Below are 18523 nucleotides of genomic sequence, written 5' to 3'. Positions count from 1 at the left end.
GCAAGCGCCCGCTAGCCCTCGGCGCGCCCGTGGAACCCAGCGGGACGGGGCGGAGGGGAAGGCGCGCCCGGCCCGGGGGGATTTATACATTTCCCGGGACTTACACAACTCTCGAACGCACTCCCGTGTGCCCGATAACACAACTCGCGGCACCGCAAGAAAGGAGACCGGGGCTGCTGCCACCGACGGGGGCTCTGGAGCACTGGGCAGGGGGCTGATCCGGCTCGTGTGCTACGGGTGGAGGGGAGCAAGATCGTCCCAAATGCCCGGTGAGAGACGGACAGCGGGGCGACACCGGCCACCCCTCTTCTTCCGGCAGCATCGGAGAATCCAGTACTGCTCCTTCTCCCCGCAGGGCGAGCTCTGAGGATGCTCGGAACCCCGCACCCCTCCCTCCCCGGCCCCGTGCCGGCTCCGCTCCCCGCCTGCCGTGGGCAGAGGGCGGCGGGGCCGGCGGCGGGGCCCCCGCCGGGCGGCCGCCGCTCCTCCGCACGCCTCCGCGCCCCGGCGGTGGGCGGCCCCCGCCCGTCACCCTCGGCAGGGCGGGCCTTGCCGGGGGCGGGCCGTCGGGCTTGAGGCTGTGCCGCGGCGTGGGAAAGCGGCTCAGAGAGGGTTTGCTCTGCTGGCGGCGCGGAGTCGTGCTGTGCCGTGCCCGCAGCCCCCCCGGATTTATTTATCTTTGCCCCCGCGCCGTGCGCACGATGAAGCGACCTTGCGAGGAAACTACCTCAGACAGCGATATGGACGAGACTATAGACGTGGGGAGCGAGAACAACTACTCGGGGTAAGTGGGGCACCCCAGGGGCCGCCGTCTCCGTCGGGGGCGCGGGCCGGGGTGCGCCCCGAGCTGGGGCAGGGCGAGGGAGAGACCTGGACACCCCCTTGGGATGGGAGTGGGGAGAGCGGCCCCCCGAGGTCAGAGGTGTTGTGTCCCCCTCCAGGTCAGCTGGCAGCTCGCTCGTAGCCCACCAAAAATTAGCCCCGCGCTTGGAGTGCCCGAGCCTCGAAATTACGCGCAGCGCTCCAGTAGCTGTGTGAGCCACCGGGCTGCGGTTCATTAGCTCCGCTTAATTTGCCATTTGCAATCAGACCTTTTCCAAAATCGTTCCTGATCAGGCCGAACAACCTCATTTCCCACGGCGCCAGTGGGAAATGAGCCGTGGAAAGTAAGCAGGGATCCTGAGCAGCTGAACTTCAGCAAACCCGCCGTGCGAGCCGAGGGCGGTCAGTGTTTGCCCAGGGAGGGTGGGGCCGGGCGCTGCGGGGACGCTGAGGGGCTTCAGGGCTCCTCCTGCCAATTTAGAGGTTCGTGCACCAGAGCCCTATCTCTTCCTCATCGGTGGCTAAACAAGTATTAAAAGATACTGATTTTTTTTTTTTTTTTTTTGCGCACGCTCATAATGAAATAAGAGCACCTTTCTACTCGTGGGTAGTATAGTTTTAAAAGCATATTTTGAATTTTGCTCCTGGACAATGCAGCAGAGCCAGGCTGGGCACCTGGCATCGTACTGACCATCTACTGACTGTGTAGCAATGGGCAGCAATGTCAAAACCCAGCAGGCCTGGCAGAGGTTGTGTCATCGGGTATGGCCACTCACCACTGCTGTTGCCATATAGAGATGGTTCATGTGGATTTGGGCCTGGTTCTTCAGCCTCTGCTTGGTAGGCTGGACTTTACATGCAAAGAAAATGGAATCTGCACTGGATAGCAAACTGTCTACAGAAAAGGACTTTATTTCCTACAGAGTGTTGGAAAATTCAAAATGTCAATTCAAAATGTATGCTGGGGTAGTCAAAACTGAAATGCATTGCTGCCTTCAAAAACACTGTGCAACGCAAGGCATTTCTTAAAAGCACTGAAAATGGCATTAGAGGGACTATGCATACGTAATATGGTGACCTAAGGTGTCTTCAAAGTGCGGTGTCAAGTTGTGCAACACCTGATGTGCTTTTATTGTTTCACAGGCAAAGTAATAGTTCTGTCATTCGATCAAATTCCCCAACAACAACATCTCAGATCATGGCCAGAAAGAAAAGAAGAGGGGTATGTTTAATTATTTTTGCATTTGACAATTTGCATGTGTGTTGTGATTTTGCCCTTCATTTTTATAAACTTAATGTGTTTTTTTTTTTTTGGGAATAGATTATAGAGAAAAGGCGCCGTGATCGTATAAATAACAGTTTATCAGAGCTGAGGCGGCTTGTGCCAACTGCTTTTGAAAAACAAGTAAGCTTTTTTTTTTTTTCAATATAAATTCTGTATCTCATCTGGCAATGTTAGTTCTCTTGTAAATCTCATTAAAATAATACTGTATGTGTCCTGATCTGGCACAAAGCAGGCATTTCAATAAAACGCTTTGTTGTGGCAAAACTATTAGAAACATAATTCATTATAAGGCTGAAAAACATTTCCATTCTTTGGCTTGTTTTTCCCTTAAGGGTAACTGTGTTCATGTTGCCTCTGTGCTTTCGATGAATTCCAGTAGTGGTTTTGTTAAATATGTGCTTTACTCCATATTAAATAAAAAATAAAGATACACAAACCCAACACAAGTCCCCAAACCTGTATGTAAATTAGCTTTCTGTGTAAATCTTTAAATATAATTTACTTTGCCACTACTTTAACAGACCTTGTTTTTTCAAATCTATACTTTCTATTGCAAGCAAATCAGTCCAATTTCCTGAAAAGGGAGCAGACAGTCTGGATTATTCATGTGTTAAGATTACTCTTTAGAACCAGTGTATTAGGAGGTGGAATAGGCCCGTGTTTGTCAGCTAGTGAAGCCAGTGATATATTCAGACTTTCAGTGAGAAAGTATTTAGTAGGAAGTCCAAAAGGATCCAGTTAACTTTAGCTCAACTCCTTGGTCATGAAATTACAGACTAAGAGATTAGAATACAATGTTTCATTTTTTTAAAAATGGCATTTTAGTTTTTCCATTCAAATTTTTTTTTCCATATCTTGAATTTTATTTTTTGGGCTTTGATTCAATATTCAGCCTTGTTCCTGTTTTGCTAGAAGTGTCTGAAGATTGCTGGATAGGTACAACTGACACTATGTTTCAATAAAAATGAAACATCTGAAAATAAATAACCCGACTTCCTTGTAATAGTAAAAAAATCCCAGAAAGTAAAATCTGAGAGCAGGACTGGGAGGTGCTGAACATAAGTAATAACTACGTGGCAAGCACCGCACCGTGTTAGGCCTGTTTCATCCCTGGCCTGAGCAGAAGCTGGCTGAAAAAAATAAATTTGAAGTGTTGGTTGAGAGCATCTCTTGTGTCACCTGCAATATGATTTTTAGTAACTGGTAGTTGTCACTATGCCCTTGTGTTGGTTCTGGCAAAACAGTGACAGGGATATTTTCAGCTAGATAAACAGGGGCAAGAGACAACAGTTGTTTGTCCCATTTTATTGTTTATTTCTTGAAAACCACAAACATTATAAAACAAGTCCTACAGAGCCTTTGGAAATTACCCAGCACCATGCAGTTTTCAGCTATTAGTCACTCTCACTGAGACGGCTTGTACTGTGTCTATGGAAAAGATGAAGTCTGAGAAAGTTACAGGATGTAGCTGCATGTAAAATGGGGAATTCTGACCAAAAATTCACACGCACATCAACGCTGGTACATTGAGAGCAATAAGCAGAGTGAAAAAAAGGCACTGCCATAAAAATGAGCATGTGCTGTATTTGAATCAGAAAGTCCCACCATTTTCCCTCAATATGCCAAGGACAAAGTCATCAGTCCTTGCCCAGCTCCTTGACATTCAGCTCACTGGAGTTTCCAAGTTGGAGGTTTAGTTTCGCTTCCGCCTCCCTCCCTTCCCAAGCCACCGTGCTGCTCCCGAATGTGGCAGAGATGAGCGCTCTGAAGCACGGCTGCACAGTGCCGGGTAAGCTTTGCCCAGCTCAAAAATGTGCAACCTGGGAGAAGCTGGCCGAGACAGTGAGGTGGCCCAGATGATAACTAAGAGAAAAAAAATTGGCTGCAGGATGTGATCCGCTGGTGGCTGCAGCTTGCGCGGCCCTGATTTTAACTGATGCCACGGGATGATCTCTTGCACTGGAATAACGTTTGTGTTGTCTGGGTGTGTTCCAGATATCCAAGGGAATGCTACCGCACAAAATAGTTTCATTTATACATTGATATATCAATACTACCTTTTGAGTTCTATTTTGTACTTTTCCAGTATCTCTTGTAGCTCTGTGAGCCACTCTTAGTGTCAGAAAAGATTTTTACTGACAGAGGAGCTACACTCTTTCACAGTATTTAGTCTTTGCAAAGTAGGCCTCTCACTAACTTAAAGTACTGTGAACTGTGTGGCAGCTTTTTCATTTAAAAAATGAGAATGGAATATTCAACAACCAAATGACACATTGCAAATTAACAGGCCATGAAGAGAGGGACAGTGCTGGGTGTGTGCCCGCAGGGACACCTACCGGTAATAGCACAAAAAGTAACCTTGCAGCAGGGTCCTAACCTGTGCAGACCCCTCCTGCCAGCTCTCGCCTTGTGTTTGTTGTTAAAAGGAAAATCCAGAAAATTACGTATTTCTCTCATTTCTTGAAGATGTCATCTCTACACTACCTTCAAGGCCAGAGCTGTGCTGAGGTATAGCCCTAATAAAGGGAAATTAGGGACACGGTATTAGTCCTTAGACCAAGTCTGGGAAGCAGATGCTCACGAAAGAATTAAGCAGAGAATGTCCTAATGATAGGGGAAATTGAAACCATAAGGCTGAGCTCAGTGGAAAGTATATCAAATTGAAGTTTCTAGTACTCGTAAACTTTTATTTATATGTGTCTCTTATCTCAAAGGGATCAGCCAAATTAGAAAAAGCGGAAATACTGCAAATGACAGTGGATCATCTGAAGATGCTGCAGGCAACAGGAGGGAAAGGTAAGGAGCCAACAATTTTTTTTCTAATATTTGGGGAAATCTCATCAAAAAAAGTGCTTTGAGGAGCTGTGATAGGCGTTTCCAGATTAAAGGAGTGGAAATCAATGCTAATGGCAGGATTGAACTCGTGGGAAAGAGCTACTGGGACAAAAGAAGCACTTGACCCTGGGCTTGTGTTTGCTTTCATAACACTGTGGGAGTAAAGGCTTCATTCACAGGCAGCCCAGTCAGAGATTTGTTTGGGGTTTCCAAAGAGCACTGAAATCTGCACAGGGAGACAAAACAAATACACAAACACCAAACATAAACAGGAGGTTTGTGGCAACAATTGTGTAGCAAAAAAACTGATGCTAAACCTCATTATTGAGCTGCTGTACTGAAGGAAGTGAACGAAGAAGAACTTTAATTTATGTTTAAATATTTTCTTTGTTCTGGAAAGACTTTTCAGTTCCAGGTTAGACCATCTCATTCATCAGAACAAAACCCAGTCTTGCTCTGTGCATCTCCAGGTATCTGATGAAGTGGGTAGGCAGGCTGTACTCTCTGCACTCCTATTTCTATGCTATATTTGTGTGTCAGAGGCTGGCATAGCTCCCTGTTAATGGGTGCTGGCGTGACGCAGTGGCTGCACTCGCTGACCCATTAGATCAGCCGAGCGCCGGGAGTCGAGCGTACCTCGCTTGTGCAAGTTGACAGTCCCAAGGCTGGAGGCCAAATGGTTTCAGCCACCCACGAGGTGTTCTGTGTAGTCATGATTTTGGAACTTATTTGGAGCGAAAAACTTGCTGGCATTTCGTAAGCATGGTCCCATGTCCTGTGCCATCAACCATGATCATGCTTTGAATTGTTGTAACGGAAGCCAGCTGATTCTTCACTCACACACGATGCCATATAGGTAAAGGCTAGAAAAGAAACTGCTGCTGTCTCTCTTACTTTTTTTTTTGACCAAAGTTTTTAGTGCATGACTGAATTATGCTCCTCTCCGTACCTTGCAGCTATTAAAAACTCATCTTAGAATCAGTGCGTGCCTAACAGCAGATGGCTGTAGGCTGATGTTTTGTTATTTGTGAGAATTAACACCAAGCTGACACACCTTTTTTCTAGGTGTTAAGGAGTTTTTTCTAGGAGTCCATTTAAGCTTAAAAGTTATGGGCAACATGTTTGATAAGAGATGAAAGGAATTTTATTGTCCATCAGGTAACAGACATGTCTCTTGATTCCTTGGGAAATGTACAAAATTTAAAGAGGTTAACATATATGTAAAAAGTCCTTGAGAAAGCACTGTAGTTGCTAAAGATACACTCTTGAAAGTTATGAAATGCCAGAATTGATCATGGCTGTGCAGTCTGTGTTCAGGTGATTTGGATCCTCTGTGTGTCCGAGTGATGGTGCCTTCTCTGAGTGTGTGGCTGCGTGCTGGTTCCACAAGCTCTGTCTCCCTTGGTGCAGGCAGCACAGAGTGCTTGGCTGCTGAGGGAAGTGGTGGCTGTTTCATTTCACCCTCCCCATGCGATGTGTGGCTCAGCTATCCCAGTGTGACCCCCACGTCACGCTTCACATTGTTCCTCTGAGGAGCTGCAGCAGCTCCCAGCCCTCCAATGTTTGCACCGACAGTAGGACGGCCAGGAGGTGAACCCAAATGGAGACCTCAACTATCAGGAAGCTTCCTTCCCCAGCTTCCCCGCCCAAAAAAAGTATGCAGAGGATTTTTTTATAAATGGGTCAGGTCAGGTGGCCAAGTGGGGCAGGGGATGAAATGTCTGGGATGGGAGCTGTGGGACAGAGAGACGTGTTGGTGGAGCCCAGCCTCTGGCTCCGGTTGGACAAACTGGATGTTGCTAGCAGTCCCAGGCCTTGCAGTCTCTCCTCTTCCTTGGTTGGTCTTTGCTCCATGTCTCTCCTGCCCCAGCTGACACCAGCATAGCTGTGGCAGTGGGGGAAAGGATGAAGTGTTGTGGTGCAGAGAGAGGCAATGCAGGCTTATTTCTGCTACTGCCTTTCACACCGTGATCCACAGTGGGTGGCCCATCACAATAATACCTGATCGCTTCACAAATACTACAACTTTATCTGCTCCTTCTGTCCTAGAGATAAGAGTAATCTCACTGCACAGATTAAGAAACTGTAAGAAAAAGAGGTTTGAGAATGAGTACTGGGCAAAGTTTAAGCCTGCATTTCCTGCTTGCTTAGTGTTTTACTTTGCAATCTAACAGTTTAAATATAATTTCTAAGAGTATTTTTAAAGTAGATATTTGTTTTATTTGTATTTATTTCCCTCTTTGTAATTCATCTTGTGTGCCAGAGGATTTTTTTTGTATCAGCAAAAAAATTAGTTTCATCATTTTTACCAGGGACAATCACTTCTTTCTGAGGAAAGGAGAAATGGGTCCTGATACCCATTTGCTGCCCTGCATTAAGGACTGTCCTCTTCCTCACACAGAAAGGACATCCATGATGGGGAGTGGGTGGGACTGGGCAAGTCGGGATGGGCTTGGCCACCACTCAGCACACTGATCCCGAGGTGGGCAGTGCGGGAGAGAGACCCAACACTGCTTCTGCCCCTTCTTTTCTTTTCAGAGCTGCCTGGGCAGGCAGGCAGGCAGATGCCTCTCAGGTTCCTGTGCAGGCTCTGTGTTTCTGCCGCCCTGACACAGGTGTGGGCAGTTCTGTGGACAGTCTCCTGTTCACATTGAGCTATTATTTTGGCCAAAGGCCAGGGCTTTTTGCTGGTGGTGCAAGCAAGCACAGGAACAGTGAATTGCTTGCAGAGAACTCAGTGTGGTTTTATTGAAGCTTCACTACAAATTTATCTTGAGTGAATGACACCTGGGTCAGTGCATGGGTTCATGTAGCTTAAGTGACCTGTGTGCAGCAGGTGGGTTACCAGGACAGGTGAGGTAAAACCAAGAGTTCCTGTTCACTGCAAAACACTGGCATGTGCACGTGGTGGAGGATGTTTGTGGGTTGGGAAAGAAATGAGAAACAACATTTTTAAGTCTCTCTCAGAAGGGGGAAGCTGGTGAAGGGGAAACTGGGAAAAGATAACCATCAAAATATAATGGAGGCTGGGATTCCCAGATCTCATCTAGCCTCTGTTTTCATGCCTCGGCCACCATTGGAGACTGAAAGGGAGCCAGGATCGCCAGGGCTTTGGGATGGCTTGTCACAGAGCCAGCAGCTCAGACTCAGGGGAGGCTGGTGACAACCACATCCCCCACATCTCTTCCAGTCCAGGAGGGAGGGAGGCCGGGAAGCCCTGGCTTGAGCCGAGTGCTCTCAGGACTCCCAGGCTGGCTGACTCGTGGCCAGGGCTGGGAAGTGGTTCTGGCTGTGCGTCAGCCCCTCTGAAGCTGCTGGAGTTCTGGAGCCTCCAGCACAGCAGCAGTCCCCACGCCAGGCTGACTGGCACCCGAGAAGGTGCCCTGCTATCGCACTGCTGCTGGCACGCCTGGCCTCTGTTTCTCAGGAGCTCGCTCAAACCTTTGGTCGCAGTGGACCCGGCAGGAAGAAGGCTGTGAGGAGTCAGCATTTGAGGACAGGAGTCCTCAACTCCTCAAACTCGCTGATCTGCTGGCTGAGCCAGAGTTTCACTCAGATTCAGAAGAGCAAGTAGGCCTGCAGCGAAAGCACTGTCGTGATTTGGCAAGAGGGAGTATGTAGCGGGCAGGGGATTTGGAGCAACATGGATAAATGTGCCTGAGTTAATTCTATAATGTGGGCATGCAGTGGTGGAAGTGCTTCTTTCTAGCCTGAAAATTGATTAAAATTAAAAAAGCCATCTAAAGTGCTAGCATTTTTCAGAAAGGCCGAGATTATTTCATGACAGAGTACAAGGCATTGCTGCCATGTTCCACCGTAAGATGGGCACTTGATCTTTATATACTGACACACATCACAGTCATGCATACCTAAAAATTTTCATTGAAAGTGAGAGGAAAAACACCATGCCAACTTGGAAATGGATAGGATATGATTCCCCCAAGGAGACAACATTTAAACTAAAATAGGAAAATTCCAAAAAGTGGAATAGGTTTTTGTGGTTGAAGAGCTGCAAGTTAAACACAAGATTTTATGCTCAACCCTTTATCCTTTCATGTGCATTTAATAAAACTTTTTATTTCAAATGCTTTTTTGTCCCAAGCCTATGGAGCTCCAGTTGCTGTTTGTTGAAATACCTCATGGGCCATATGACTGTCAGTCTTCCATCTCCAAATTAGCAATGGCATTACATAAAACGTTTTCTCAGTAAAGCTTTTTATTGTGTGTGTGCAGAGTCATCACAAGATGTTTTTTGTTTGTAGTTAAGCAACACCGTATGTCATATTGTCTTAATGACTCTGTGAAGTAGATGGGACCCCGGCAGTAGCGACAACAACTATCTCACAATGTCAAGAAATAGTTTGAGAGCATTAGGATGAATGCCAGTGTAGGGAAGAAAAGGCAGGGTAGTACATGCAAGCTCTCTGATCTCCAGCCTGTTTCTTTGTGTGGATAAGCATCTCATTCGCACATACAGGATCAACATTGCACTGCAGCAGCTTGCTGAGGAATTTCAGGAGAGGCATCATGTATCTTTTTAAGTGTCTTATGGACTTACTTCTTTTCATTTGCGTATGGTCTGCATAAACAACTGCAGCCTATTACATTACAGGGATGGTCACAGAGATAATTTTACAGACCAGAGAACAAACTTCTGTTACACATCTTAACCCACAAATGGCAAACGGGAAATGCGGTGGCTGAGCCAGGGCTCAGTTGGCCAGATCCACATTCAACACGTATTTTGCCCTCCCCTTGCAGGTTATTTTGACGCCCATTCCCTGGCCATGGATTTCATGAGCATCGGCTTCCGGGAGTGCTTGACAGAAGTGGCGAGGTACCTGACCTCGGTGGAAGGCCTCGACACGTCCGACCCCCTGCGCGTTAGACTCGTGTCCCACCTGAGCACCTGCGCCTCTCAGAGGGAAGCTGCTGCCATGACCTCCTCCATGGTCCACCACCACCACCACCCCTTGCACCCTCACCACTGGGCCGCCGCCTTCCACCACCTCCCGGCCGCTCTGCTGCAGCCGAACGGACTCCACCACGCCTCCGACGCCGCCCCGTGCAGACTCTCCTCGGACGTGCCACCTCACGGCTCCGCCCTGCTCACGGCCACCTTCGCCCACGCCGATGCCGCCCTCAGAGTCCCGTCCGCCGGCAGCATCGCTCCCTGTGTCCCTCCTCTCTCTACCTCCCTCTTGTCCCTGTCGGCCACTGTTCACGCCGCGGCAGCAGCAGCCACAGCCGCGGCCCAGAGCTTCCCCCTCTCCTTCACCGGCACCTTCCCCATGCTGCCCCCCAGCGCGGCCGCCGCCGCCGTGGCCGCGGCCACCGCCATCACCCCTCCACTGGCCGTGTCAGCCTCTGCCAGCCCTCAGCAGGCTGGCACCGGCGGCGGCACGAAACCCTACCGACCCTGGGGGACTGAAGTTGGAGCCTTTTAAGTCCCCCCACCCCGGCCACACACAGCTCTTCCCACTGCAGCTCCCTCCTCTCCCTGTCAGCACACGTGCATGTGCTCACAGCCACGAGCCGCCATCCCCGCACCCAGCCCCGGCGCTGCCGTGTCCTCCCTGCTCAGCTTCACCCGAGGGGCCTGAGCGGTGCCGGCGGGCCCAGCGAGGAACGGCGATTACCCATCCTCACTGCCGGTGTCGGAGAGGACATGGGGAGACGCCTTCTTCTCCGTTTCACTTGCTGGAGGCACCTTGAGGGAGCAGCAATGGCTTTCATAACAGTGTGACCATGTCGGCATGTAGAGGTTTCCTGCAACATACGTAGGAATACGTAGACATTAGAACTAATAGTTCTCCAGCTATGCATCCTTGTTTGGCAGAGAGGTGAGGGATTGCATCTACCAGGTCTCCCCAGGCTAGAAAAGGAGTTCCAGTTTCATAAGTGCCTGACATTGAAAAAATAATAAATAAATATATATATATGTGTGTGTGTGTTCTGCTAAAACAAATAACATTGCACAGGTATGGATATGGTATGGGAGAGAGGGGAAGTTTTGCGTTCAGCTCCAGAACTAGGATACTTTTCCAGGGCAGATGGTGCTCTTGAAGGAGAAAGGTTTTTTAGCCAAAAGAATGCCGAGGAAGAATGTTTAGTTTGACAGGCCTAGTTCTCGCTTAGTTCACTTTCTTTGTACAGACTTGCCAAATTGTGACGTCTAGCATAGCATTGGCAAAAGTAATTATCTTATCAGTGCTGGGATTAATGAACGTTTCAGTACTGCCTGTGAGCCCTGAGGCACCCATTTTTATGGCTTAAACTTGGTGCTAGCTCCTATCTGCACAAACAGTGAATTTGTCATGCACCCAGAGGTAGCCACCTATTGAAAGTGTGCACACTTGGATAGAGTTGATTCATGCCAATACAAGAGATTCAGTGTTGTAAGAGTTCAACTTAACTTATTTAGCTGTATTTGGACATTCACTTTTAGCCAATTCAGTGCAAGATCCCTCTTCTTTTCACTATCAACTTCTAGGAGAATGATCACTCTGGGTATGAATGAAGTTATGGTAGGGACGACTTTTAAATTGGCTATTAACATGCCAACATTGTAATGTGGGTTTGATTCCAAACCAAAATGAATGTATTAATGGGATGTGAGTAAATTATTTTGTCAATACCCAGATAACTAGTGCTGCATAAAATGGTTTGCTTTCATTTTTTATTACAGTGACTTAAAATAACCTAAGTATTTTAATACAACCAGTCAAGAACTAGAGATTTTATGTAAAAAAAAAGAAAATAAAAATAAAACACAGCATGTATTATTATGCACTTGATTTCTCTGCTGTGTGGAGAAAGCAATAAGCATTGAAAATGTTAAACATTATGCAAAATATACTTTAAAATATTTGTTTTAAAAATACTGTACCTAGTCGGTCTTTTATGCATTACTTTGTTAACCTTTTTTCTATGCAAAGTCTTTACATATCACTAATTAAATGAAGTCCTTTTTGACTGCATTTTATGGATGATTTGTTGCAGTATTTGTTTGCTTTTGAAGAATACTTGTGGACTCAGAGTTGTTTTCTGCCCCTGATAACAAGCCTGTTGACTGCTCTGTACTCTTCTGCTCCCCTTGCTCAGCCAGGAAACCCACCTTCTCCAGCATGCTCTGGAATAGGCAGGGGAAAACAGCAAAGCAGCATTGGTTTTCAGGCTTGCAAACTGGCTCTGCATTGATGGTATGCTTAATGATGCAAGCATATCTGTTCATCCTGGAGAGCCCCAAAAATCATTGAGGTTTCTAGGTTCAGCTTTCCACAGGGTTTAGAAGGTGAAAATGTTAACCCAATGACATCATTAATCCATAAATATATGGAATGAGAGGAGGTAATTATTACAAGTTCTGGTCTTCTAATTTGGCACTTCTCACTGAGGCAAGGGTTTGTTATTGTTTCATCAGACCTGCTAAGCCCCTCTGTGGAAAGTATGGAAAGCTCTGTTTAAAAGGATGAGGACACAGTCTTACATGTCTGAATGCCAAAATAGCAGCTGGCAAGACTGAGACACAGAAAAAGGGGATCACACCACACCCACCCAGACACTTCACCCGTCATCAAAAGCCTCAGCAGTCTCAGCTCAGTGGCTCACTCTCCTGTCATCCTTTCTCCCAAATATTAAACCTGGAACTCATCCCTGCCTCAATTAGCTGGTCTCTGGCACTTAAGTGAGGAGGGGTTGTCATTCACCTGAAAAAATGTACAAAAGAGGGGTAACAAGTCTTGTAATCCCTACACTGTTAATCAACCTTGATATTCTTTGAAATAGTGTTGTTTGGGGGAAATATGACTTTTTTTTTGTTAAGGGCAGAAATGCTGTGCTGCTGTTCTGGCATATTTAGCAGCGTACAGATGAGGTATCATTCACTTCCTAAATGTGTATTTTCAAGAAAAAAGAGGACATTAATGGCTGGTAGATAAAAAGTGGGGTTTATTTGCATGAAAGAGCAGGTTGCAGCCCTACTTCACAATAAGCTATTAACTTGCCCTCAAAGAGCCTGGTAGGAGGTCTCTCAGGCATGTATCACCTTAAAAGTAGGCACCCACTGACTTGGTTCCACCTAAGGTCTTCAATCTAATTGATGTGCCTCAAAACATCATTTGTTTTCCAAAATGCAATATTCTGCCTTGTTCTAAAAAAATGTCAGTTTGAAAAGACACTGATTAGGTACATGCCACTGAGAGATTTGTGCAGCCTGTTTGTGTTTATCCCATTTTCACTTTCAAAAAAATCAGCTGCTGATGCATCTTCTATTGGTTTTTTGTGTGGGCTTTTGGTCTCTACTCTTTTTTGTTGTGTTGTCTTTTGGTTTGCTTTGAATCAAATCACATAGAAGACATGAGGAGCTCATCCTTCATGCCTGCTTATTCCTAGGCTGTTGGGCATGTTACCTCTGTGGATGGTGGTTGAAGATTTCCCAAGTGAGAAATTAACAATGAAGACACGTATTTCACGGGTGCTGTTGGAAAGACATGAGAGGGCAATAGCTTCTGGTGGCTTTGGCTGTAGCTGTGCTAACAGGTCAGAGCTGAAGGCATCTATGCAGTCTTTAAAGAGCAAGGGAAAGCTCTTTCCTTGGCATAACCAAGATGTAAAAGTTAGGACCCATGACTGTGCACATGCAACCTTACTTCAGCCTTTTTCTATCTTTATTGTGCATTCAATGAGGAATGGACCTGGATGAAGAATAGTAAGCGTAATTTATGTAATTTAAGAGTAGATCATGGCACATACTACAAGAACACAATTCAGGCTGCTTGTTCAATTCTTAGCAGTTGGCTTTGACTAACTTTTCAATGGGTGGGTTTGCAACTTTAAATTCCAATTATCAGGAGGATCAAAGCAGGTTATGCAATTTCCTAGAATGTTTTTCTTAAAAGGAAAAAAAACTAAAAACCAATTCTGTCACTCAGCATTAGCAGGCTCAAAACCTTAGCCCTCAGCAATGCAAATAAAAAGCACTTAGGCTGCTGAGAGAAGATTATTACCCTAGAGAGGAGACAGGCAACTGAGAGGCAGTGCTGCCTCTCCTCCCTTTGCTGTGATTGCAAGGGGAGGAAATCCGGCATTAGGTATTGCCTAGCAGAAAAACCGGCTACTGTGGCCGAGGGCTGAATGCATATATTCAAAGCAGAATAATTGTCTGTGACTACCTCTGCCTGAACAACTGCCAGGAGGTGCCAGCTTATGCAGCTGCCTCCTTAGTGTGAACCTTGAGAATGTTTGCAGCTGTTTTGAAAGATGGTACTTCAATCAAGATGCCATGAGAGAAGTCTGGGACATGGATTTTGGCAAATTCTTAGGGCTGTTGTAAATGAGGAATGTCTTCTTTACAACGGGAAAAGGTCACAAGCCCCTTTTAGTGAAAAAATACAACATAAGAAAATACTGATATGTGAAGTGGACATTACCAGCTCTGTAGTCACCAGCCTCATTTCTCAACTGCTTCTGTGGGCACAGATAGCCTGAGATCACACAACTGAGGACCTGAGGGATTAAACTGGTAGCTTGGCTCAGAACTAGAAAAGATGAAGGAATTGATATAGGTTTGTTCACAAGCTTCATGTGTCCAAGCTTCATTTGTGTGAGGCCACTGCATGAACCTGAGTTAATTTTACTCAACACTGAACTTTCTACTGTGCACTGTTTCTCTGCTTCATCATTTGGTCCAGCAAATACTTAAACGCTAGTGTGTAAAAATCTCAAAGGAATGAGTGCAGCAACACGTCTGATCATAAATAGAAATTATAAGTAGAGGAGCACTAGGCAGGTGCTAGAAATGCTGAGATCTCCACTCAAGGGTAAACCAAACCTCTCCTGATTTATAAATGAAATAACATTTTGACAGATAATTGACAGATAATTTCCATAACATACATGTGATTTTCTTTTTTGGGAAAAGGTGTGTTTGATTTTGATTTGGTTTTTTTATCCTGGTAATTGCTTTTACTGGAAGTTGTAAAGTGCTATGAATGTGCAAACACAATCACTTAGTCATCATTCAGTTGTCTAAATGTTTGCCATTGTCTAAAAGTTTGGCTCCAGCTATCACTTTGGAGGTACTAGGTCTCCCTTGTGTACTGGGTCACCTCTGCCAGTCCTGTGCAGATGCCTGGGAAATACAAGTTGCTTAAGAGGCATGATATATGTTAGGCCAGGCAACTGAATTTCTCTCTTTCTTGCATCATCTTTGGAGATACAGGACTTGAAGCTTAATAATATTTTCACATATGATCTAATTTTTTCAAAGAATCAGACACCTCACCAGAAGAAACAATAGAACAGTATCAAAAATATCAAAACCATCTGGTGATAATGCATTATCATCTATCACTCCCATAGAACTAAGAGCAGTCAACACCTCAATCAGCATTAATTTTAGAAGTTCTCTTAGTGCTCTGACTTCAGCAGTGGTGATGATTGTAAGATGACATCAATATAATTTGTTTTTAAAGGCATATTTTTCTGCATTCATAGTGGCAATGTAAATCTGGGACACATGATTTAGTGTTGTACCCTAGATACTCAAATACCAGAAGCAAAAGGAAGTGATTATGGGAAAAAAAATGAAATATGTCTGGTTGAATTATTTTCAAGGTCTGAAGAGGCAGATTCCTTTTCTACAGATATGCAACTGCCAATATTGAATTCAAGCAAAGCTAATTGTTTTAGACAATGTTTTAACAGTGCTATTACTTATTCTACAGGAAAGTCTTCTGAGTTAGTGCCTGAATTTTGCTTTCCACTCAGTTCATTTTCAGGATTTTTCTCTTCTACAAAGAAAGTTTTCAGGATGAAAAAATACCTTGATGCAACACTGAAATTGTGGTTGCAAGGAAATTTTGAACACTGCCTATGTGAACTGCAAGACCTCTGCACCCACTCCAGGAAACAGTGTCCCAATGGAAGATGTAAAGGAAATGGTTTTACCTGTAAAAAATACCCATAGATATTACTATGTGGTAAGTGAAAATCTAAAAAATTAATACAAGGCAATATGTAAACCCAAGGAGACAAAACTGTAGTTATGTAAAGGCCTACATACACTTTTCCCCCCTTACTTTTGATTTAACTCAGAATGCTGTATTTTTTTCATATCTCAGAGAAAAGCAGCTTTAATTTTCTTGAGAAAAAGGACTTTCTTCCTCGACGAGTTTAAAAGAAAAGTTAAACATTTAAGGTGCGCTTTCACAACTTGATTAACAGGACGAGGTCTGTTGTGTGTGGATTGTTCACATAGCTCTTAATGTCACTTGCCAGCACAGTCCTTGGTTTTTTAATACAAGCCCTAAAATAAAATAACATTGTTTTTCTCCCCACCCCCTCTCCCTCTGTTGCTTTCAAAATGTATTTTGGTGGAGGAGAAGGAAGTTTATTTTTCTTGGCTTTTCTGGGGTTTGTTTTTCTGAAGAGGCACCAGGGTGGCAAGGGGGAGCGGTGGTGGGGACTCTGGCTCCTTGGGCACCAACAGCATCTCTTTCCCTCTGACAAGGCAAAGCTGCTTCCTCTCCTTTTCCCTCCCCTGCCCTCTTTTTGGGCAGCTGTCCCACTGGTTGTCCCCCTCCCTCCTTTCCCAGCAGAAAGGGGATGCAACCTTTGCAAACCAGGCAGCCACCCCAGCAGGGGCTGGTGGCGAGGACCAGCTGCCAGCCTGCGGTTTCATGAGGCTGTTTCAGTCCCTCTTACCACACTTTGTCATTTTGTCCATCATACAAGCTGAAGTGAATGTTTTCTGATCATTATCCCAGACCTTCAGCCACAATCTACTGTGGCCCATGTCTGTCTGCTTCGTTCCCTCCTCATATTATCAGGAATCTGATACCTGCCCTGCTACAATGACTTTGGCCCTTCAATTTATTATTGCATTTAGTGAATTAAAATGCTCCAAACAGGAATCTCAAAACAAAAAAAATAAAACCATTTCTTGATGCTGCTGAAAACTGACCTTCATGTGCCACCCTGTCCTCCTTCAAGGCCTGCTAAACCGACAAGAAAGATTCCCATTAGTAAATCACTATTGGATCATTAAACCTTTTTAAGCCAGTGTGTGCCTTACCAAGAGAATGAGGATTACGACACAGCAGTGGCTGCTGCCCACCGACAATCATGGGAACCGACCTCAGTAATAAATCCATTAATTATCTGCCTCACTTTGACCGGTTCTCACGCCAGAGCCGCTCCTTTGATGTGACCGTCAAAACCCAAGGATGCCCAATAGCAGTAGCCACCAACAAAACAAAGAGAAGTAATAATTCAATATAAATATGTAAGACCTGCTTGCCCATATGCCCAGCTTTTGCAGTGGAGTGTTTCTGTGCCTGTGGTTCAAACTGGAGGCAAAAAAAAAGGGGAAATAAAGCTCTTTTTCTCCTTTACATAACCTTTAAAGTAAAGAAGAACTAGGCATGTTAGAGATATTTTTTAGCTATTGTTGACATGAGTGACTTTTTCCCTGTTGCTTTTCAAAATCAGTGTTAACAGTTCATCACCAATATAACTTAAAACTTGTCCTGCGAAGGAACTAAGGATGTACTTCTGAGGGAAACAGAGGAACTATTCCTCTTCAGTGTGATTATTTGTATAAACAAAATTCTTTAGGACCAAAACTTTAGAGGATGAATTTTTGTCTGATTTTTAAAAGTTTTGTGTGTCAAGTTACTTTTTCAGTGTTTAAATACATCAGAAATACAATGTATTTGTTAATTCACTTCTTGGCTACTCACCTGTAATGTGGGAATAGTGTTAATTAATACTTATCCTTGATCTTGTCTAATTAGACCACAGACCCCAGGGGAAAGACTAGTTATCTAGACTAACTCATCATCATCTTGGGAGCACTTTTAACTTGTTTCTATCTCTTACCATAAGCCTTTGATTAATAGAAGATAGTAGCTCTCCTGGAGCCCAGATGCTACTGAGGGAGGCAAATTCTGATAGCATAATGGATGACTTGGAAGGAAAGCCCCTTTGAATGTATGACCAGAAGAGAAGTAGAATTCATGCAATTGCATTTAATAATTTGGCTTTTTTTTTTTTTTGAGGATCAGCAAACTAATAAACAGTAGTTACAAGAGATTTTAAGGTACCTGCTTTGTCTTTAAGATACCTGGATTTTGCCTTCATCCACAGCAGAACCACCAGCCACTCCTTTCCCACCAAAGATACACTTAGGGGGATCATGATGGTAAACCCAAGAGAGACACTTCAGAACTGGCTCTGGCGTGTGCACAGAGGCTCCCTGTGAGCCCTGTAGCAGGCAGGGGAGTCGTGGTGACACAAGCTCAGGAGCTCATATTCATCTTCTCATGTGCTTGACACTCTTCTTCAGCCTGGTAACTTAAGGGAAGATGAGTGCAGTGTGGTAGGAGGGATGAAAGCCCTTGCTACAGCAAGGAGCTCCATTTTGATTGAACCAAGGCCACAGTCCCGACAAATCTGAAACTGAGACTTACTACCTGGCTTGGGGTAGAGAATGAACAAACTGAAAAACGTCATCCTGATAGAATTACGCAGGTGGTTTCTTATCTGAGAAGACAGGGAGATGATTCCTGTTTTTTCATT

At 45.1% G+C, this 18523-nt stretch overlaps 1 protein-coding gene across 1 annotated transcript; it reads left to right on the top strand.

Annotated features, from left to right (window-relative positions):
* The first annotated feature begins 361 nt into the window (after nucleotides 1-361).
* On the top strand, nucleotides 362-11931 carry HEY2 (hes related family bHLH transcription factor with YRPW motif 2). Its single transcript, XM_005487750.4, has 5 exons — nucleotides 362-784; nucleotides 1966-2044; nucleotides 2144-2227; nucleotides 4822-4903; nucleotides 9704-11931. The coding sequence occupies exons 1-5, from the start codon at nucleotides 702-704 to the stop codon at nucleotides 10387-10389; spliced, it is 1014 nt and encodes a 337-aa protein (XP_005487807.1). The 5' UTR covers nucleotides 362-701; the 3' UTR covers nucleotides 10390-11931.
* The last annotated feature ends 6592 nt before the right edge of the window (nucleotides 11932-18523 follow it).

Source organism: Zonotrichia albicollis, chromosome 3 (assembly GCF_047830755.1).
Source record: "Zonotrichia albicollis isolate bZonAlb1 chromosome 3, bZonAlb1.hap1, whole genome shotgun sequence".
NCBI lineage: Eukaryota > Metazoa > Chordata > Aves > Passeriformes > Passerellidae > Zonotrichia > Zonotrichia albicollis.
Note: the sequence above shows the minus strand (reverse complement) of the source record. Positions and strands in the feature narration are given on the sequence as shown.

Bases quoted from the DNA above. Each gene is read 5' to 3' on its own strand.
- HEY2 (XM_005487750.4), top strand. From the start codon at position 702: ATGAAGCGACCTTGCGAGGAAACTACCTCAGACAGCGATATGGACGAG. The intron at 2,228-4,821 runs GTAAGCTTTTTT...CTTATCTCAAAG, and splicing joins CAACTGCTTTTGAAAAACAA to GGATCAGCCAAATTAGAAAA. The intron at 4,904-9,703 runs GTAAGGAGCCAA...CTCCCCTTGCAG, and splicing joins GCAGGCAACAGGAGGGAAAG to GTTATTTTGACGCCCATTCC.